The sequence below is a fragment of the Perca flavescens genome, chromosome 12 (assembly GCF_004354835.1).
Source record: "Perca flavescens isolate YP-PL-M2 chromosome 12, PFLA_1.0, whole genome shotgun sequence".
Taxonomy (NCBI): domain Eukaryota; kingdom Metazoa; phylum Chordata; class Actinopteri; order Perciformes; family Percidae; genus Perca; species Perca flavescens.
In genome coordinates, this window is record NC_041342.1 from 16,936,568 (window position 1) to 16,958,575 (window position 22,008).

Here is a 22,008-nt window from a genome sequence, read left to right on the forward strand (position 1 = left end):
TCTGTAGTGAAAACTAATATAGAGTGAATGATAAAGATATGTTTATTGACATATCCATCAGTGCGGACTCCAATGCAATTAACCATGCAAATTATCCAAGACAAGAGTAGATCATAGTTCCAGTGCTTTTTTTTTTTTAACTGAACAAAAAGTCACAAATAAAAAGATTGCAGAGGTATTCCATAATCCTTATGTCTCTTTCATTATTTACACTGTGGGGGGTTTGCATTAACGGGACATGACCTTGTTAGAGAAACAACTTGTAATCGTTAACTAGGACAATCATTTACATAGGTAGGTTCATTTTAGGTACACCATCCCGAAATTTGTCTTATGATATGAACCGAGTCTATGGACTTTGTTTTGACACATTAACTCTATTGCAATGTGTCCATAAAGAGGTAATCTAACATATACATATATTTTATATACTCAAACCAGAGTAAAGAAGTTCTGATAAAAAGTGTGGTGATTTTCTTAAAAAATAAATGATGGAAGAGTTAAGATTTGTCTTGTTTTGGTGAAGAAAAAGAAAAAAACAGATATGGCAGTAAAATCAATATCCAAAGTTAAGGCACTAGGTGGGCCAAATGCTACACCTGTTTAGTCTACAAATAATTTACAATTCAAACAGTGCAGTTTTACATTTGTTAACTTAATGTTTTCCTTTTGAACCATGTATCTATGAATCAATGTAAGGCAATACATAAAAAAAATAAACAATACAAGAAAAAAATATTACAGAGACAATGTACCAAATAAACAGAAAGACAAGTCAATTAAGTTTTAGGACTCCTATATGCCATTACAATGGAATATTCCTTATGGCTTGGAGCAATAAAAATAATTATAATAAAAATAATGCATAGATTTAAATGATGATCTTGCATGCTCCTCACTCAATACTCAAAATGTCTAATACTTATGTCCCAATACTCTTTCCCAAACCTGATAAGTGACTTGCAGAGTGATAAGAATGAAGGCAAATGGCCAGAGATATTAAATGAAGGCATCAGTCTTTTTCTTTTTTCTTTTGTTAGCTGGAAACAGAAGTATGCTTGCATTTAGCTAAAGTATCTGTCAGCTGGGGGAAAAAAATGACAAAATATTAATTTTCCACCCCTGAGAGACAACCACTCACTGCAGATCTGCAATCCCTGTATGACAGTACCGTAAACTGAACACATACAACAGAAGTCCCAGCAAAACCCCCTTTAACCTTCCCATTTCTATCACAACTGTCATATAATATGAAACACCGAATGTCTCCGTGACATAAGTCCCTCAATCACTCCGCTTCTCCACATCTTTAGTTCAAGACGAGTGTGCCATCTTCTGGTAGAAATGGAGAGCTGGATGTTGAGTTGAATGAAGGTTATCTCTTGAATGTGGAAAGGTGATGGAAGGGGTATCAGGCCTCTTAATGTCCATGATGCCTTGTGTCTGACATGTGTTGCAATTTTCCAGCGCTGGATATTTATTGATTAATGAATTTTTTTTTTTTTATGAAATACAGGTTTCTTTGTTTTTGAGGATGAGGGAAAGTTTAGAGTCCAGAAAAAAATCCCAGCGGTTCAGATGGTTAGCTGAAACAAAAAACAGACAGGTGTCCAGTAAAAGAGAGACACAATATCTTAAACTTGGTTAGTAACCCAATCTAAGTCAGTGTACAACAGAAAAGCTGGTTTACAGACACTGCAACGTTAACACCTTTGCATCATGTTTGACAGGTAATGTTAAAATCCTTTATTTGGACCAGTCTAATGAAGAGTTGTATAGTAAGTCTATAAGTTAGTCACTGAACCCAACAACACATTAGTGCCAATTAGAAAAAACCCAAGTGTCCACTGGAAAGAGCCCAGGAGTCAACCAAGCAACCAACCAACCAACCAACCAACCAAGCAAGCAACCAACCAAGTGTCTCATGTTAGAAACACCCAGTAACACAATTAATAAATAGACAAGTTTAAAGTGGTAGAAAAAGATCTAAAAAAACAAAAACACTTTCTGAAGAAGTTGCTGTCAACAAGTGCTGGATGTTGTGTCTGCTGCTTGGAGGGTGGACTGCGCTCTGCTACAACACAGGAGACAAACAGCAGGTCACGCGACTGACTTGACCACATCTCAGCCCACCAGATGGGATATAATAAGACTTCTGACTGCAGCACACCCTCACTTAGTGCCTAAAACAATAGTACAGTGCCTCATTGTATGTCATGCAATTATCTCAAAAGCCTAGACAGCAGTCACAAATTGTCAAGTTACCTCAGCTTTCCTGTATTGCTTTTAGGGTTCTTGCGGAAGGACTGGTTTGGTCCAGAGCGAGTGGACATAGACCGAGGTGAGGCTCTTGAAAACGTGGATGGTGGGGTCTTGGGAATCTTCTTTCCAAGGTGGCCAATCCATTTCTTCTGCTCATCCTGGGTCAGGGCCAGCAGGAGCATGTCCCGGGCAGAGGTCACATCGTAGTTTACTGTAGTGGAGGGCACAAGATCCAATCAAGAATCAGTTCTGACAAATATGACCACAAAACTACCCCGCATATCGAAGTTGGTCCCTAAAACATAATAGCTCGTTTTGCCCAATCAACATTCCAAAATCCAAAGACATTCAGTTTACTATAAAAGATGAATTGGCAAATTGTTTAAGCTGTATGCTACTTCATGGGAAAGTTATTTAATGGGTGTGGCTGTATTTAATGTATGAACTCACTGGATATACTGCTACTCAAAACCAAATGAATTGACAGAATGTTATGCACAATTAAGAACATGAAGTGGCAGCTCAATGAGTCACACATACATCACATTTATACATCTTACAAATTATTTTGTTTTCAATTTCAACTTTGGTAGTGTTGTGTAATATTAAAGGGTCTTTGTGGAGATAGTGACCACTAGTAGCACTATGGAGCTCATTTTCTGAGTGCGCCACCGTTTTGCTCATCTCATGCACGCGCACAAGGATACACTGATCAACAGGTGGCAGTAGCACACCAAGCTATGCTGCAATCCACCAACAAAGACAGGGAAGAAGAAGACTGCTAGAATTACAACAACAAAAAAATGGGAGTTTTGGTGAGTAACATTGAAAGTAAACATAACTTTTGTCTGTTTACAAGAAAACTCCCCAGGGGACCTTTAAGTTACAAAAGCTGCAAGTAACCCATGTGCCACGTTCAAGTCAAACTCTCAAACTTTACCTTTGCAAGGCGCAATAACGTCCTCCTTTTTGTCGAGGTGGTCCTTGTGGCACTTGACGTGGCAGCGGCGACACTCTAGGGCCGGAGGCGGCTTGAAGACGTGCCACAGAGGCTTGGAGCAGGCCTCACAGTTGGAAGGGAAGTGATATAGCGTAGGGATGAACTCGTGGCCTTTGTGTGGGAGACAGTTGGTCTTGTCGCCCTGAGGGACCGTCTCCATGTCCACCTCCTTCCTGCATTCTCCCTCATTGGCATACAGAATCTGAATACACAGAGACAGAGAGAGAGAGAGAGAGAGAGAGAGAGAGAGAGAGAGAGAGAGAGAGAGAGACTCCGTCAAAAACATCTGCACTAAAATAAGCATTTCTGCTGAGCAGAACTTTACAGAATCTGACATGACGTTTTAAAATCAGAAGTCCAGGCAGAACGCAAATATTAAAATGTAGTGCAATCTCCAGCACAGCAAGAAGCCTCCAACCTGGAATATCCTTGGAATCTCTTCTGTCTCAGCTCGGTACACATCTCCTTGTGTGACTGGTCTTACGTGAAACAGTTTGCTGCACAAGAAGGCACAACATTAGCAATTACATATCAATACACTACTACTTGCAGCGGACATTTTTCATTTGTCAAAAAGGGGTAAAAAAAAAAAAAAGACTTACTCGATATCTAGTACCATTGAGGGGTTGGATTGTTCCTTATCCTGCTCATCATTGTAGAACAGGATCTTCTTGCTGCTCACCACCACATACTGCAAATATTAAAAAGGGCAATGAGAGGAAGAGATATTACCCTAAAGGGGTTGGCAGCATTCTCTACAAACCATAACACACCTCCACACAATGCAGGTGCAGAGGAAACTCCAAATAAAACACAACATACCTGCTTCTTCCATCCGTATCGCTTGATATTTGCACGGTTAGGAATGGACAGCCAACCCTCCAATCTGGATTCTGAAAAGCAGCCCAGACGCAACAAAACTTACAAATCTATGCAGTGAATTAAATGCACTGTCGAAAAAGGCCATGCAGTGTTTAAATCCAAACTCAACTGGGGAGGAAAAAATAAAAAGTTAAGTGACAAAAAGTCACAATTGTTTCAAAACAGCTGGCGAACCCTTAAAAGGAGCTCTGCCAGAATTAAGGTAACTGCACTGGAGTAGGTGATTAGAGAGGAGTTTTGATATCCCCATGCAAGAGGAACATATTAGACATGGATCCTTCTTACAGCATGTTAGCAGAGCATGTCAGAATTTATCATTTCAAATGATGTTAAAAGCTCTTTAATAAGAGTTTTGCAGCAGAAATTAGTATTTATTTTCTGTAAATTAGATGGATCACTCACTCCTTTCATAGAAGCAACCATGTGCATTGCAGGTTATGTACATTATTTGGGGCTAAAATTATAATTTCAAGTGCATGCAGCTGAAACCACACAAGTTAAATGGGGACAGTGAACTAATAGGGGCTTGTCTACTGAATGTGACATTGTGAGGGAGGTCTTTGTGTCCAAACGAGCAGTAGGCTAACTTCTAGGTGATCATGCCGGTAAAAAAAAAAAAAAAAAAAAAAAAAAAAAAAAGTGCGAGGTGTTTGAAGCACACAGTGCCATGAATTAAAAACGGCTTTCAGTTTCAAGACACGTTTTGAAAGGTGCTGAGAGTGAGGCGGTAAACCTCACACAGGGCGTAGTCTAGTATGACGGTAACCTCGGATCTGATGTGGTTACGTTACCGTTGGGGCTGACCTTGTGACATTAAGCAAGTTCACTGCCAGCATCTTTTGCTTAACATCCCGTTAAAAGTTAAGTCTTTTGTTGGTCAGATGGTTTTGACAATTTGGACAGATATTTTTCTCTCCACTCTGTCAGGCTTCTTTCAAAAGTCTTGCTGAATTCCCCTAAAGAGATGGCTTTTCTCGCCTCTGGTAAAAGAATACTCCGGGGCAAAAAGACACAAACACAACAGCTGCAGCACAGACCAGGCAAGAGGGGCTCGTCCACTCAGTTACTCACAGAGGGAAAGGAATAGACGTTACAAAGATAAGAAGAGAACCGACTGGACAGGAGGGAAATAAAAAGAGAATGATTTAACCACAGACAAGCATTTATGAAAACAGACCTATAATAAGACATTTGTAAATAGGGATATGTGCTAGGTGTTTACCATTGTAAATTAATTTTGAACTGATGTTAATCATTGTACAGCTGTATGGCGGCATGGCTTTAAAAAAAAAAACTAAATTGTGAGATTGCCTCAGATTTCTTCCCCTTAATGGACTAAACCTAAAACCACAAGAACGGCCTGTTCAATAAACACCCGCTATTACGTCTTAATTATACACAATGTTCCCAACACGGAATCATTACTTTAACCACCCTGTAAGCATGGATTAAACACTTCACGCAGAAAGTAACAAAGCTGAGAAACGGATTGATTTCAGCAAAGACAAAAGATATGACCTGCAATAAACGTTTAAATGCCAAAAGCAAGAAAAATGCAGAATCCCCCAAAGGTAGTGCTACCTTTTGGTAATAAAGAGAATTAAAAAGGTCTAAGCTTGAGCTCAGTCAATACAAACATTCAAACTCATACAAGGAGGAGGGTAAAGTATGGTATTTAAATGAGTGAATAGTGGATGCACATCATTAACCCAACACATCTTATGTTCATTTGTATCATAATTTGATTTAAAAAGGACCTCAATAGCATGGCATCTATAAAGGTGCAAAATACACAAAAGCAGTAAAGAAACAGCCACACTTTGAAGACCCCTAAACCATTTTCATTGGTTTGAACAAGACAAATACTGTCTATGCAATTCCTAGACTATTTTAATGCTCTTAAATTTTATTTTCCAAACTTTTTTTTGCTTAATAGTCACAGAATAATGGAGAAATTGTGCATTTGGGACTTGAGTTTCTTATGCGTAGTAAAAGTAGCAGCAGCAGTGTCCAGTTAGGCCTTGTGGGGACCCTACCTGCGAGGTTGCCGTCCGTCTCATCTGTCTGCAGGCTGGTGACACTAGAGCTATCCATGCGCTGCTGCAGGTCGTTCAGTTTCTCCCGGAGCTGCTCGATGTCGCTCTCCTTGCTATCCAGCTGCATTTGCAGCTCGTTGCGATATGTGGATTCCTCGGCCAGTTGCTGTTGGTAGCAAAGCCATGAGATTTGGGTTAAAAAACAAAAGGAGGGGCACATTGTCATTTTACTGGGCTCTAATTCTCCTGAGACTTCTTCAACGTACCGCCTGCATCTCACTCAACTCCTTCTGGTACTTGATGGCCATGTGGTTAAACTTATCCTTCTCCTGGTTAAGCTCCAGCTGAAGCTTTCGGTTCTCCTTCTCCTTCTTCCGCAGGTCGGCAGTACTGCCCTTCTTCTTCTGGTCCAGCTTCATGTCCTTGCGATTCATGATTTCTGCCAGCTTGTTAACCGCCTGATATATTAAAAGTAGGTGAATAGTTGGAAAGCATTAGTCACCATTCTCTACTTTGCATTACTGGTGTTTGCAAATACCTTCCGACCAAAGAATCTTTACCTGAGTCTTCAGCGTGCGCTCCGTGTAGAGGACCTTCTCGTAGTTGGCCTTGATTGTATTTGCAATCTCTTCCTTCTGAGCTGCATACTCTGTCGAGAAAGAGAGACTCAGCTTGTGCAACAACTTAATATGAATGCAGCAAAAGAGACATGAAGGTCAACGAAGGGACCGTACCTTCTTCCTGAGTACTGAGCTTTTCATTTAACTCAGCCTTCTCTTTACTGAGGTTCTCCACATCTTTGGTCAGAGTTCTATTGGATTCCTCGAGCTGCACAGAAACCTCAATATTATCCACTCAAAAAGGGAGACAAATTAAGTTTGATCTTAATAAATGTACAACATGTACATTGTGGAGGTAAATAACACAACCGTGTTGGATTTGCTCACCCGTGCAATAGTAGACTCCTTCTCCGCAACGTCCTGCTTATGTCTACTTGTTGCCTTTTTGTTCTCCTGGCTGAGCTCAAAGTACTGTTCCTCCTGCAGTGCCCGGGCGAGCTGCTCTGACTCGGCCTTGGTCACTGTCAGATCCAGCTGGGCAGACAGGGAGTCCCTTTGTCCAGGAGAAAACAAATTTGATAAGTTTAAAAATAAATAAATAAATAAATAAATAAATACTCCCACGTATGTAACTTCTTCAGCATTTTGTCATCATAAGACTACAATAAAAAAAACTCAAAACCATACATTAAACCATAAAACCATTAGCTGATATTTGGGTGGTTACATCAATAAAGTGTTGGGCCTTGAGGCCTACTGTGAATAGAAATGAGTCTCTTACCTTTCACTGCATAACTCCTGCACCTTTTTATGAGCCTCTTGTACCTGCCGGTTCCTTTCCTCAATCTCCTCTTTTAGTTCCTTGACCTGAGTTTTGTAAAGCGTCTGAGGGAGGCCAGACAGAAAGTTTAGCCAGTGGCGTTCACATGTTATACAGAGGACAGAGACATTGGGGAACTGAGACTTATACTTACAGAAAAATACTGTTCGGCCTCAAGCTGGTCCTGAAGTTCCCTCATCTGTCCCTCGTTGCCTCTGTATTGTCTGTCAACACATCAACCAAATACAATAAGTACTTTATTTTCATTTCTTCATTAATTCTGTGTACCTAGCTAATTTTACATGCTCACAAGTTTGAGGTCTTTCCAACAACACTTATTAGCCAGGCAAACAGAGCAAGCCCCCAAGTCCACACCTGTGGTGAAATGTGATTAGCACCACAACCAGCGGCACTGGCTGCAGCACTAGCCAGAGGATTAGCAATGGAGTTGATGGAGCTGGACTGTAAACCCTAATCCTTTGATGCAAACACCGCTGCAGAACAGCTTTGGCATAGTCACCATAAGCTGGAATAATAGCACTTATTTGAAAATAGCAGGCAATTGTAGGGCAATTTATGCCTTGACTTCCAAAGAGCATTACTGGCCAATGGCAGAAAATTAGAGCTCCTGGCTGGACCGGCTGCCAGTTAATTTGAGAGTAATACCAACTGGCACACGGGCGGCTGTGGCTCAGGTGGTAAGAGCCTACCGATCGGAAGGTTGGTGGTTCGATCCCTGGCTGACACTGAACCCCGAATTGCCCCCGATGCTGCGCCATTGGAGTGTAAATGAGTGCGAATGTTTATCTGACGAGCAGATGGCACCTTGTACGGCAGCCTCGGCCACCAGTGTATGAATGTGTGTGAATGGTGAATGCTTCCTGTACCATGCAAAAGCATTTTGAGTAGTCGTTAAGACTAGAAAAGCGCTATATTTACAGGCCATTTACATTTACAATAACTAACCTAAAATGTTCCTATTTACCAAGTGAACATTATACAAGTGTTTATTCTGATTATTAAAATTTCTATTCCATTTAATTTATTTAAATTACATGGAGACAAAGTCCAATGTAATGTAATAAGTGGACGGACAACATGTTAATCGTACAAACACGTAATCCATTTTTACAGTTAAAAATGGATTTTAAAATCATAGTGCAGGTAGGCCACTCACTTGGTCAGCTGTGCCAGCTGGAACTCCAGCGAGCGTTTACTCTCTAGTGCTGTGTTGATCTCCTGTTTGAGCTGCTTCTCTGAACACCTCAGACGGTCCACCTCCTGCGTGCGGCTCTTCAGGTCGTTCTGAGACTGGACACGCTTGCTCGACTCCTGTTCTCCCTGTATCCGCAGATTCTTCACCTGGGGAAGGACGACATCAGAGAGGCGACTTATCACCGATACGAAGCACACAAATGCATCTTTATTTGAAACCGCTGAACATTACAAGCACTGCCAAAAGGGATTACTCACCTCATCTTCCAGCCTCTCTTTTTGCTTCATCAGCTGCTCCATCTTCTGCACCGACTGCTTGAGGTCAAACTCTAACATCGAGCACTGCTTCTCAACCTCCACTACCCGGCTCTCCGCTCGCATCCTCGCGCCGTTCTCCTCAGACATCTTCTGCTCAACAGCTGGAGTACAACAGTGACGGGAAAACAATCAATTCCTTGTCGGCAATTTATTTAGTTTCAAATTTGATTAATTTTTTTTGTTCTACTGCTAACTGATATGAGAATATCAACTTGGTAACCCTGAACTCACACTGAACAATCCATCTGTGCAATATGTAACAATTCTAAAATTTCCTTCCAAAATCAATAAATAATTGGAGGAATGTTTTGTGATAATTTATTAATGGCTGAGAATCAGTAGAACAAATGTGAAAAAACTGGTTGAACACAAAATCTGATTTTCAGCAGCTAATGCTCTCTTCATTTTCTATTACTGAGGGCATACTCTGAGCTATATTTGTTCTAAGGGGATTTTTATCTTATATAAACTACAGTGCGTCTTTGGAGCTAGAAACACAACAACATGTTAATGTATTGGGGGCATAGAATCCAGGTGAAATATTTGTCTTTAAACCTTTTGATAAAATCAGGACCTTTTGATGAAATTTGTAAAACTGACAATAACCAGCCTTAATTGTTAGCAAGAGAATGGTCATGAAAGAAATGTGCCTTTACCAGCATGTACAAGGTGAAAGGAAAGAAATCACCTGGACGGATCATCATTCTATTGCAAAAACTGCTTTAGAGTCCTGTTTTAATATGCAATGAGGCACTGTCCTGACATGCTGACTGGCTTACACTCCCACCCAAACATCCCCTGCAGGTGAGTCTGATAAGATAGCAGACAAGAAAGACGACAAGGATGAAACAGGAAGAGGAAGATGAGTTCAGAAAGAGTTAATTAAAATAAAAGATGGAGAGGTGATACAAACAGACAGATGAGTTCAAGTAGGATTCAAGAAAAAGAAGGGAATGAATAGAAAAAGCAGCCGGGCATGCTCCGGCATAGGACTGGCATACCATTCATGGCAGCTGATTTGGCTTCTTCAATAGACTCATATTTGTCAGTGAGCTGTGCCCGCGTCCCCCTGTGCTCAGTCTGTTCCTGCTCCAGACGCTGCTGCAAGGTCTTCAGTTTGTAGTTCAGGTCTATCTCCAGGTTGTTCTTTTCCTGTGGGGAGGGGTAATGACCGGGCAAACAAAATGAAGGCAAGCTGAACACACAACTGTCCTATCATCTTGTCAGAAATACACTGCAATTTCTGAAGTTCCACAGGGTGTGCTAGCGCATATATTACAATATTTGCAGAAATACTATTACTACTGCTTCTTGTGTATACCTTCTCCAGGGTATTGCTCCTCTCCTGGGCCTGTTTGCGTTCCCCCTCCACTTTGGAGAGGCTGTGCTTCAAGTTTTTGTTGTCCTCTTGCAGGCCTGCCATCCTCGCTGAGGACGGACAATCAAGACAAATCGTCACTCTCACGGAGTTGATCATATAAAGCGGGCATTTCCATTGCAAAATCCTTTTTATTAAAGCCATTTAGATATATATATATATTTTTTTTTAAATAAATTTCAATGTCAACGTTCACCACAAAAAAAAACAAAAAAACACCAGTACTTTGATATACTGTTCTGAACTTCAGAAAATAACTTCAACATCCCTCCATCCGGAATAATTCTATGACTTTCAGAAGCTTGTTCCCATTAAAAGATAACTGGCTGACAGATAAATCCGGGATTGATTTGACTGCTGTGGGCGCTGTCAGTGCATGTACATGTCCCACACATCAGTGGGAGAGTGAGGGATGGCTTCTATTACGTGGGATCTCTGCATCTGTCTCAAATGTCAGAATGAGAGAGAGAGTCTAAAAAAAAAAGTTTAGAACCACACTGAAAATAGTTTAATTTACTCAAATTCTGCCCTCTTCTTTCCTCTTAGGCCTTAGCTCTTAGGTACTTTATACATCCCTGTCTATGTCTTTAAAGTAAGCTTTTAATTCTGATGTGACAAACCTCAAACCACGGTTATGAATTAATATATATTTTAGTGCTGGATTTGCATTTGCCATCATTTGAGTGTCAGTGGTTCACCTTGCAGCTCCATGATTTCCTCAGAGCCCAGGCTGTAGTTCCTCCTCTCGGAGTCCAGGCTGCTCTGAAGAAGCAGGAGCTCCTTCTCCAGCTGGGCCTTCTCCTCGTCTGCTGCACGGCTCCTCTCCTGCAGCTCGCGGTTCAAGCTTTCCAACTGGCTCATTGACTTGGCCATCTCTGTGTGGCTCTTCCTCAGTCTCGCTGCTGTGTCCGACTCTGCACGCAGGAGGTCATTGGCCTCTTCCATCTGTCAATCAAAACAGAGAAGACCACGAGGGGAAATTAAGTTTAATGCACTGACCTCCACACTAGTCCAGACTCTGTGTGTGCGTGCGTGCGTGCGTACTGTATACCTGATTCTGCAGCTGGACAATCTTATCATTTGAGGCCTGAGAGTTCTGGCTAATCTTCCTCAAATCTTCAAGCTGCTCTTTTAAAGTAGACACTAGAAAATGGGGAAATGAATTAGACAGGCTGTTATTTAAGATCCTATTTCAACCGCGCCGAAAAAATCCCATTCCACATTTCCTAATAAAAAAAATAAATTTTAAAATTTTAAAAAATCGCATTAAGTGTAGTCTTCTGTTGCAAATCAATGGAAAAGTTAGACCAACATGCATGGTTTAAAAGCAAAATAGATCCGTAGTTAGCAGCGAGCAGGATGAAGGTCACACCAGGATGCCAGCTAATCCATGTCTTGACCAGATCAAGTGATACTGAGAGGAAAGGGCAATAACATGCAACAAAACTATGTTCAAATACCAACTGCTTCCACGGTTCACTCTGCGATTATACTTTAATTGCAGTTTCTGAAATCATACGTCAGCAGCACCTCATCATCTTTACCCTCATTCTCCAAATTGCGTCTCTTCTCTGCATCCTGGTCAGCTTTTCTTTGGTACTCTGTGAATCTGTGCTGTAGCATGATCTTGTCCTTCTCCAGCAGAGATGTGCTGGCCTCTGCACTCTTCCTCAGGTTTGCCTATGGCAAGGAACAACAGAGCAGTGGTGATGTGGCAAGAAGAAACCAATCCTTCAACAAGACCCTGAACAACATTTGAATTAACTATATCGTTTGATTCTATTAGCAGTAGAGCTGGGCAACATATTGATATTATATCAATATTGTGATATGAGACTAGATATCGTCTTAGATTTTGGATATCGTAATATGGCATACGTGTTGTCTTTTCCTGGGTTTAAAGGCTGCATTACAGTAAAGTTGATGTACTTTCTGAACTTACCAGACTGTTGTAACTGTTCTATTATTTGCCTTTACCCACTTAGTCATTATTACATTACTGATGATTATTTATCAAAAATCTCATTGTGTAAATATTTTGTGAAAGCACCAATAGTCAACACTACAATATCGTTGCGGTATAGATCGAGGTATTTGGTCAAACATATCGTGATATTTGATTGGCTCCATATCGCCCAGCCCTAATTAGCACACTTTTTATTTTAGATGGGTTAACAATACAAAAGCTGTAGATGCAGTTTCTTTTTACGGATATAATTGCTATTAAAGCAGCACACATCATAAATGTATAATTTTGTCCATAAGAAGAAGCATTTAACCTCTTCATCCAGTTCTTTCATGATCTTGTCGATCTTGGTGTTTGATGTCCTGGGGAGAACAGAATTTGAGAAAAACACTTAACTTCATTTCATGTCTCATAAATAAAAACATCTCATGTACATTGCTGTGTACAAAAGTCAGGTTCATTCTACAGAATACACACACAACTAGGGGGCAAATAACACATTGGCACTATGTCATAATAACTTATCTATAATTTTTTTTGCATTTACAAATATTACAATTTAACTACAAACAATAAAAAAACTTTTAAGTAAATATGAACGTCTCCTCCCTCTATAATGCTGTTGTCGGTTTTGCGAGCCGTCTATGAGATCAAAGAATTTGTATCTCGTCTGTGCTTTGACTATGTAAGCAGCTACCTTGTTGTATGAGAGTAAAAGTTCTGTTCAATACCTGCATTTCTGCTCCAACTCATCCTTAAGCTGCATCTCACTATGGAGCTGCTCCTCCAGCTGGTAGATCCTCTTCTGCAGGTTCTCCAGCTAAAAAAAAAAAAAAAAAAAAAAAAGAAACAAAACACACAAATATTAAGGATGCTGCATTAAGGGAAATTGAAGAAGATATTCTACATCTCAAAACTACAAAATAAATTGCAGTCTTCTACTTACATGACTCTTGTCTTCTTTTGTGGAGCTGCTACGCTTGTCACAGGTCTTTGTGGCGGTGGAGCTGCGCATAAGGCTGGAAACGGAACACATTTTATTATTGAAACACAATCCCAACAGTTGTATTAAAATCCCTCCTCAAGGTGAAAAGTATTCTACCACTACTTCTTCACAGAAAAAAAATATGTATATATAAGAATGGTGTACATTACATTACAGGAGCATTTACAGGCAAACCGAAGAGTTAAATCTATGACATTTGCTCCAAAATGTCAAATTAATTTCTACCATGATAACAGTGCACTCTGAAGTCACGACACATTTTAAGACTTGGAATATTGACTGAACAATGCATCATGTCATCACTAAAGGTACATCATTGTAAAAACCCTACATTTTCATTTATGTGCAATTATGTGGGCAATGTAATGCTACAAGAAAGCAAAATTCTGGACACTATAAATTATTTAATTACATTAATTTATTTAATTACATTATAAACATGTCTGGCAAACTTACTGCTGACTGCTGTAATAAGTGAAGCCTACGAAGGGGAGCTGGTTGCCAACAAAGGCCTTTGGTACGGGGAAGGTCTCCTCCTCTCCCCGATCCTCTTCGATGTCATCAAAGTTACTGGTGTCAACGTCACTGCTCAGTTCAGGCACTACTGGGGCAGCAGCTACACAGGCACGAAAAAAAAAAAAAAAAAAAAAATGGAGGATTCATGCTGATACAAGATAACCGGGGCCACCACAGTTCAGTACACATAAGAAGTCCAGTGTGTTAAAGGCACAGTCCGTGATACAAGCAAAATGTAAAACACAGGTTGAAGAAGATGATAGGCAAGTCTTTGAAAACAGGGACTATATTCTCTGATGCAGTTAAAGTTGTGTTTACATTAGTAAATACAGCAGTAAAATAAGCCTAGAATTTTGAACCAAAAGACTCATTCTTCATCATTAATAATATATGGAAATATATCTGTAATTCATATTAACCCAAACCTTCTGCCTATATTATTTTCAATAAATCTCTTTTTTAATCTGTCATAACTGTATTATAAAGTAGATTACCTTCCAGATAGACACAGAAACAAGTTTCTCTGCAGTTTTTCTGGATCACAGATCTCTTTTGAAACCCTCTTTAAAACAAGGGGAAGCAGCCAGCTAGCAGAGCTGGTCAGTCAGTGGAACGACAGGGGTGACCACCACCAAAGTGCTGACTTCAGCCTAGTAAAGTATTAAATATAAAGCCACTAAAGAACCAACTATAGCTCCTGGATTTAGCCCTACATTTCTAATCTCTCTGTGCTCCAGTGTCAATCCCGGCGCATTAGCATTTGCGATGGACTGCTTCCCCGTTGTTGGCCTCAAAAAACGCTGTGCTGCCAATTATTCCTCTGAGCAGGAATCACGTTTAGTCTTGGAAAGGATACTGAATGAATAGCTTGTGTACAAGAATTTCCTGCAACTGTCTGTAGTAGGTCAAATGGAAAACACGATCGCTGGCTACATGATTGCAGGGACAGTGAGCGGACTGCCAAATGAAATGGGGAGGTGGGAAAGTAATCAGTAATCTTAACAGTAAAAATGTTCTTACTCTCTCTGATGTTCTCCCATGTCCACTGGTCATTCTTGAAGAAAGGATGCCTCTTGATCTCATCGACACCATTACGGCCAAGTCGAACTTCCCTGTGGGGGTCAGGGAGGACATATCACGTGATCATTTCAACAGTTATGCGCCGTGATTTTCAATATACCAGTAGAAGCAGTTCAATATCCCTAGTTCAACATCTCTATGCAATGAAGCACATCTATTTTATTATGTACGTATATGTCAATTTAAGACTCTTTCCACTGAGGTTCCTCTGAAATGGGAAACAATCAATGCCTAAACAAGGAGAGGGTATAAAGATAAGAACCCACTTCAAGTGGCACTTTCAGTGCTTAGTACGCCACTATCTAACCTGTCAGTCAGGAAAGCACAAATGAGATTCTTGGCGTCATTGGAGATGTCACTGTCGTCAGGGAAGGTCAGGGCATTCTTGTGGTTCATAATTTTGCTGTAGGTCCCCACCAGGGAGTCGGCATAGAAAGGAGTGTCGCCTGCGCACAACACAAGACAAACCAGGGCCATGGGTTACGGATACGCCCACAGTAAGAACAAACTGGGTGAAACATACACACTGAACAAGAAAAGAAATACACAGGAAAGTCTTATTTGTATGTTTGACATTTGTTGTTTAACATAAACTTCATATTATCAACAATAAGAATTAAGAAAAGGTATAATAAAATTAACCTCGATCTTCACATGAAATACTTAAAATCAAAAACTCACCGACTAGCATTTCGTACAGGAACACTCCCACTGACCACCAGTCACACTCTCTGCCATAATAGCCATCTCCTCCTTGAGATTTCAGTACCTCAGGCGAAATGTAGTCTGGAGTTCCCACTGCTGTGTCGCATCGTACCATACCATCCTGAACAATAATCACAATTTCAATACTTTTTTTGTTTGTCCCCTGTAATGAGAAATCCCTTAGGAATTGTCTGTCAAAAACCTAGAATGCTTTTCAGAGACCGGAATAAATCAGCAAAACTAAATGTGATACCTTGTTCATTTTCATGCAGGTCCCAAAGTCTGCCAGTTTTAAGTGGCCTGCTTTGTCTAGCAACATGTTATCAGGCTTCACGTCCCTGAGAAGGCAAAAATACAGTGATATCAAAACACACATACAACACGCAAACACGTCAAACTCAAGCATATAACAAGAAGACTAAAGCACTTTTCATGCCTTTGTGGACAGTTAAGATTAGAGCTGATCAAGGGTGCAACCTTGAAAACTAGATCTCCAAATCAGCAGTGTCTGAGGGTGCTGCAGTGCTCTGCAGTGATAGGTCAGATGTAATGAGGTATGAAGGAGTCTGGGAACTGAGGGAGAGGAATTGAAGTTTCTTTTCACTACAACTTCCAGCAAGCTAATGGGAAAATAGCAGAGATCTATTTAAACCAAATGTCATGGAGTGAATATTCTGTGCACAGAGCTTAGTGTATACAATAATCGGTTACTATTTAAAAAGGAAAACACTATTTCAGGGATGTTGTGTACAGTTAATTTTATATCAATAACAAATGTGGCACAGTCCAGCACTGATAGATGGATTATCCTACTACACCAAGATATATTGCAGATCTACAGCTAGCATCATGGAACAGAACTGAAGAGAAGCAAGTCTAATAATAGACAAATTAAATCTCATAAAAAAAATCATGATCGTCAATAAATCAAATGCTGAAAGATTACAAACAGAAATGACACAATAATGACAGCAATTACAACTCATTTGAAAACCTATAACGAGTTTGAGATACAGGTAGAGAAGCTAGATATTATACAGGATAATGGCACTGTAATGTTGGGAAAGCATTAGTTTTGGAAAAACCTATAGTTCGAACACTAATAAGTAACTAGCATTTATGCTAAAAACAGTACCTCTGACCCTGGACTTCCTGCTTATTACAAAACCCCTTTAGATCATATGTTGCCTTCACACCTTTTAGATCCTACTGCGTATCTCACTGATGTCAAGAACCATCAAAAATAAATTATTTTGCACATTCACATTGGACGAGGTTTCAGAGGCAATTCCAAACAGACTATGAAACCTTAAGGACTGCCTCACAGATGTAAGAAATGGCATTTTTCATCAGAATTGAATTGCATCCATGTGTTGGACTGCAGACAATTTGAAAACCAAACCAACAAACACAAAGGAAACATGGGGAAGTGTTGTTGTTACCGGTGAATGAAGCCCATGGAGTGGATTCCGTCCAACGCCAGCACCACTTCAGCTGTGTAAAAGCGGGCCCACTTCTCTGGGACGTCATAGTTGCTCATCAAGTTTACCAAGTCGCCACCCGGCATGTATTCCATCACCATGTAGAGGTAGCGGTCATCTTGGAATGCAAAAAAGAGCTGCAGAAAAGAAATAATTAGTTAAAACAATGAGCAAGAAAGAAAAAAGGTCAGTCAAAAGTGAACAAATCTCTTACCAATTAATTTCAGATTCAAGCATAAGGCTGCATTTATGTACTGTGGCATGCAGATAATAATATCACAATAGGTTAATAGGTTTTAGATGCTTTTTATCTACCACGTCATACCTGCACCACCCATGAGCTGTTGGCAAACGCCATGATGTCCCTCTCCTCCCAAAAGAAAGCAGAGTCCGACCTCTTGATCATCTCAAACTTGCTTAGCAGCTTCATGGCGTATACTTTGCTTGTGGCTTTGTGTCTTACCTGGAAAAGATGGAAGAGGTGACAATCAAGTTACTGTAGGTGTTAAAGCAACACATAACAAATATTATTTTTGAACTAATAAAAAAAGATATCCATGCAACTTTCTTAAGGTTTAATGTATAGAAAAAGAGAAAAAAATAAGGCATTCTTACCAATTGCACCTCTCCAAATGCCCCCCTCCCAATAACTTTAACCACCTCATAGTCCACCGCTTTCATGCGTAGATCCCGAATTTTACTAATGGTTTCCTTGTCTGGAAAAAAACCCACAGGTAAAGACAAATGTTAATAGAAAATAGAAGCTATACAAGCTGAAGTTGTTGCAATGACCTTTAAAAGTCTTATCCTTCAAGTGAATATGGTTAGTGGTCTAAGGTGCCTGAGAGAGCTTGCAGAGTATGGGTTTTGTTATTAAAATTACAGTTTCCAATGGTTGAATTTTGTATGGGAGATCAGCTACCCTGTTTTGTTTTTTTATTACCTAACATCTTTTAGGTGTCACTTTATGTCTACATATAGCAGAGGTCGACTCTCATAGCAACAGCCAGCCTGTTAGCAAAAAGGTGACAGCACCTCTCTGCACAGCTGAGAGCTGCTGGTCAGGGATAGTTTGTTGCTTACTAAGTGCTGGTCTCTCCATGCTGCAACAATGTAAGCTCCCCATAGGGATGATTGTATTTACTGTTCAGGAGTGGGGTACATTTTCAATTCACATGGGTCACAACTGGCAATGGAACACAGAAAACGGGGATGCGGGGGCACGCAAGTTAAATTGGTCTAAAGATAAAAAGCAAGGCCTGAGTTAGTTGAATAAGAACATTTAAGAGTGAGTCATTTCCGCTGTGAGCAAAGGTTCCCGGGATCGCGAAAAATCCCAGAGGACCAAAAACACATAAACTAGGTTTATAAATGGTACAAATAGGATTAATGTTGCTGGTGCTGTAGAGATATACTGTGTGTATTTGCATGTGTGTGTGTGTGTGTGTGTGTGTGTGTGTGTGTGTTTGTGGGGTGGGGGGGGCCCGAGGAGGATTATGTTCAGTAGGTTCCTGCATACATACAGTAGAGAAATCAGCTGATGTGATCGGGTGCAAAGCATGGAGGAGAGAATTGAGAGTAAAGAGCCCTTCAGGCAATGCATGCTACTACTGAGGACCAGTGTCTCACAAGACAGCTAGTCCATTAGCCGACATCCATCAATACATTTACAACACTTGGCTGCTATACACAAAAGTACTGTACCAAGAGTAATTGAGGAGATGACTAATGGCAGTTTTAGCCCAGGGGTTTACGGTAGGTTAGGTTGATGATCAAATATGAAACAGTTTTCTTCAAACTGATAAAAAGCCCCATTAAGACTGCAAGAGAAGTCTCACTTCCACAGGGTTCACAAACAGAGCGGCAATCATTTCCCCATGAAAGCCGTTGCTACCCGATCAATACAGCACACGAATATGAATCTTAATAGATGGGTAGAAGTGAAACGTTTATTTACTAGAGAAGAATTCTTGAGAAACCGAGGAAAATAAAAAGTGAAGGCTACAAAACATGCCACGAAAGGAAGGGAGAATATGCAGAGTTATAACAAGGGCAGTGGGAGTACACATTTGTTGTTTAGTTTGGTTGCAGGTTTTTTTGGGGTTAAATTATATGTGTCTATATGGAATTCAGTAAATTAAAGACGTATATCCCTACGAGATAACATCGATGCTCTGCCAAATAAACATTGCTGGCAAATTCTGGATTAAACACTCAAACATAGTTAGTGATAGCTGCCGTTCCCAAGAAATGTAAATGCAAAGAATTGGGCAGTTATACTATATCTGTCAAGAAAAGATAGATTTAACCTCACTATCCGCCTTTGATTGGTTATTTTAGTTAAGAGGTTCCCCAGTCTGAGGGCACTGTGAAAAAGAGAAGCCATCCCGATCAGCATCATGTGGGTCACCAGCCATTTATGAAAGCCCCTTTGTTGGGGACACTAAGCAGCAGACACCTATTGTGTCCAAGCCTACATAGTGACCCAAAAACAGCCTTCTTTTCCAAGCCTAGGCATATACCCATATGTAACAAGGTCTGCCAACACAAATGGTTTAAGTGGAAGACATGGACAGATCAGCGTTAAAGGAGGACATGATAAGAGCTACTTACATCTACTCAAAAAGTTGTCAATGCTCTTGTTTTTCCTCAGGGCAGGAAAGTCCAGGTCATACACCAGTGCGTCCAAGCCATCCTGCGGGGAGAGGAGAAGGGTTAACAAGCAGGCAAAACAAGCTACAGTGTCTGCCACTCCAGCGACAACACACACACACACACACACACACACACACACACACACACACACACACACACACACACACACACACACACACACACACACACACACACACACACACACACACACACACACACACACACACACACACACACACACACGTTAAACAAGTAAAAAGCAAACAGTGTCCTGTCAGAATGTTGGTGTCTGAAGAACAGCTTTGAACAGATGTCTGCATATAGTTAGCAGAGGGCCTCCAGCCAGGATTACATTAATAATGTCTAGGAGGGATTTAGCTTATTACAAATATCTGGATTTCATTGCTACTGTAAACCGTCAAAGGTTTCTTAAAGTGATTAATAACAGACCCACTGAAGGATCTCAAAGAGCTGTTGTTAAATGGCGCCGCAAAACGGGTCTTGCAAGTAGTCTGCCATGGACAGTCCTGTCAATTTAAATTAAATTACGAAACAAATTCTGCAGTTTTAAACAAGGATGATGCGGTATGAACAGGCCAAACTGGTATCCCAAACACTCTGTGTGTTTCTAAAAGAGGCCGCAGCATCACGTACTGTAACAAAGCCAATCGCCAAAAGAACTAAGAAAACATGTCTGGTTTTATTGCCGTCAAGGTTATGTTACTGATAGCCATACAGTTGAACACGTACATCTGCCTATGAGTGCATATGCATTCTGAGAATTATTTTGAAGTTATGTCTGGCGGCCTAAATCAGCTGCTGACCAGAAATGCGTTTCCGGTGTTTTCTGTGGAATGAGAGTTTTGGTGTGGGGGCAATGGCGTCGAGGGGGGAGTGTGGGGTTACTTCCCTGGAAGGAAAGAGAGAGGGTGCTCATATGGCTGAGCGAGAGTAGTAGCTTGCAAGTCGATCATGGAGCCCAATGTTAGTTACTGTATTATTTCTCTGGTTTATCAGGGAACTGCAGACTGGATTCTCTAACAGTGAAAGAGTTCTTTTGGGATTTTTTTGTTTGGGATTTGTGTCTTTCGGTAATGAAAAGAGGTGTAGTATCAACTTCGGCCCTGGAGGCAAAACAAAGTCTCCCGTGCTTTCTGACCACGGTGTGGAAGCTGAAGCAGCAATGGTTAAAAGGTGCACTATGAGTTCCTGCATGGTCACTTCTGTTGACGTTCCAAGTAAATTTCAAACAAAAAAGAGCAAGCTCGCCCCTCCCCCCATGTTTCCGTAACTGTCATGACTAACTGTCACTAACCCCCACCTCCTCCCCCAACCATCTTGTCGGTGAGTGGTTTGTTGTATTTTAGGTGCACAGGCTGCGCCCCTAACGTTTGACGTTTACGCCCGTGTTGTCTCCCGAGACGGGGCTTTTTCACAGTGCATTCAGGGGGCAGGCAGCTAGCGGATCAAGGAGAGATGCCTACGATTTGAGACAAAAATGAAATCGCGCTGAAAACATGAACTCATAGTGCACCTTTAACAAAATGTTCAATATTTCCCATTGTGCTCATCTCCTATTGCCATTTTGTTTATGTAAACATCGCAGGTTCCTGCACAAATAACATGCAGTAGTCAATAACCTGGATACTAGGATTTATCATGTATACGAGGATGTTATTAACCACATTTCTTTGTGTTCCATGTACACATGATATCCCGAATATGATCAAAACCGGGATAAGCCTCCTAACCGCAATACTCATGTCCAAGTAAACGCACATAATTGTATTTGCCTGGCTGGTGTTAAAAAGTGAGTGCCTAATAGATTTTGACTGGATGACCAAATGCAGAATTTCCCACCCTTGTAACAAAGTTAAAAAAACAAAGTTTTAATGAAAGCAACTGAAGAAACTAAGTACCTTTTGATGACTAGGGCAACAGGGTGGTGCCTAACAATAACTGTACAGTGAGGGAAACTGTGTGACTTCATAATACTGCAACACCCACTGACCCTCATTAGACACCCTTTCATGACAATTTCAGTAGTTGTAAAAACAGGAATAAGAATGATGCCGTCTATAAATAAAATTGTGCATAAATACCCATTTTAAATTATGATGCAATAGCT

General features: G+C 40.6%; 1 protein-coding gene across 2 annotated transcripts in view; it reads right to left on the minus strand.

Annotated features, from left to right (window-relative positions):
* Positions 1-24: 24 nt before the first annotated feature.
* rock1 (Rho-associated, coiled-coil containing protein kinase 1) overlaps positions 25-22,008 on the minus strand; it is a 33,206-nt gene continuing 11,222 nt past the window's right edge. The window contains exons 2-33 of one of the 2 annotated variants that reach the window (XM_028592788.1): positions 19,839-19,920; positions 17,841-17,941; positions 17,551-17,688; positions 17,187-17,362; positions 15,998-16,082; positions 15,721-15,865; positions 15,347-15,485; positions 14,980-15,071; positions 13,900-14,059; positions 13,384-13,456; positions 13,169-13,257; positions 12,751-12,799; positions 12,016-12,151; positions 11,523-11,614; positions 11,170-11,416; positions 10,415-10,521; positions 10,095-10,245; positions 9,034-9,194; positions 8,738-8,922; positions 7,715-7,784; positions 7,522-7,625; positions 7,128-7,293; positions 6,915-7,008; positions 6,741-6,829; positions 6,447-6,638; positions 6,181-6,346; positions 4,085-4,155; positions 3,865-3,953; positions 3,681-3,759; positions 3,203-3,464; positions 2,266-2,473; positions 25-1,586 (exon numbers count right to left, since the gene is read on the minus strand). In XM_028592788.1, coding sequence (XP_028448589.1) covers positions 1,583-1,586; positions 2,266-2,473; positions 3,203-3,464; positions 3,681-3,759; positions 3,865-3,953; positions 4,085-4,155; positions 6,181-6,346; positions 6,447-6,638; positions 6,741-6,829; positions 6,915-7,008; positions 7,128-7,293; positions 7,522-7,625; positions 7,715-7,784; positions 8,738-8,922; positions 9,034-9,194; positions 10,095-10,245; positions 10,415-10,521; positions 11,170-11,416; positions 11,523-11,614; positions 12,016-12,151; positions 12,751-12,799; positions 13,169-13,257; positions 13,384-13,456; positions 13,900-14,059; positions 14,980-15,071; positions 15,347-15,485; positions 15,721-15,865; positions 15,998-16,082; positions 17,187-17,362; positions 17,551-17,688; positions 17,841-17,941; positions 19,839-19,920 — 4,002 coding nt within the window. In that variant the 3' untranslated portion in view covers positions 25-1,582. Of the gene's footprint in view, positions 2,075-2,265; positions 2,474-3,202; positions 3,465-3,680; positions 3,760-3,864; positions 3,954-4,084; positions 4,156-6,180; positions 6,347-6,446; positions 6,639-6,740; positions 6,830-6,914; positions 7,009-7,127; positions 7,294-7,521; positions 7,626-7,714; positions 7,785-8,737; positions 8,923-9,033; positions 9,195-10,094; positions 10,246-10,414; positions 10,522-11,169; positions 11,417-11,522; positions 11,615-12,015; positions 12,152-12,750; positions 12,800-13,168; positions 13,258-13,383; positions 13,457-13,899; positions 14,060-14,979; positions 15,072-15,346; positions 15,486-15,720; positions 15,866-15,997; positions 16,083-17,186; positions 17,363-17,550; positions 17,689-17,840; positions 17,942-19,838; positions 19,921-22,008 lie in introns of both variants that reach the window. The other variant, XM_028592787.1, reaches the window with a different exon arrangement.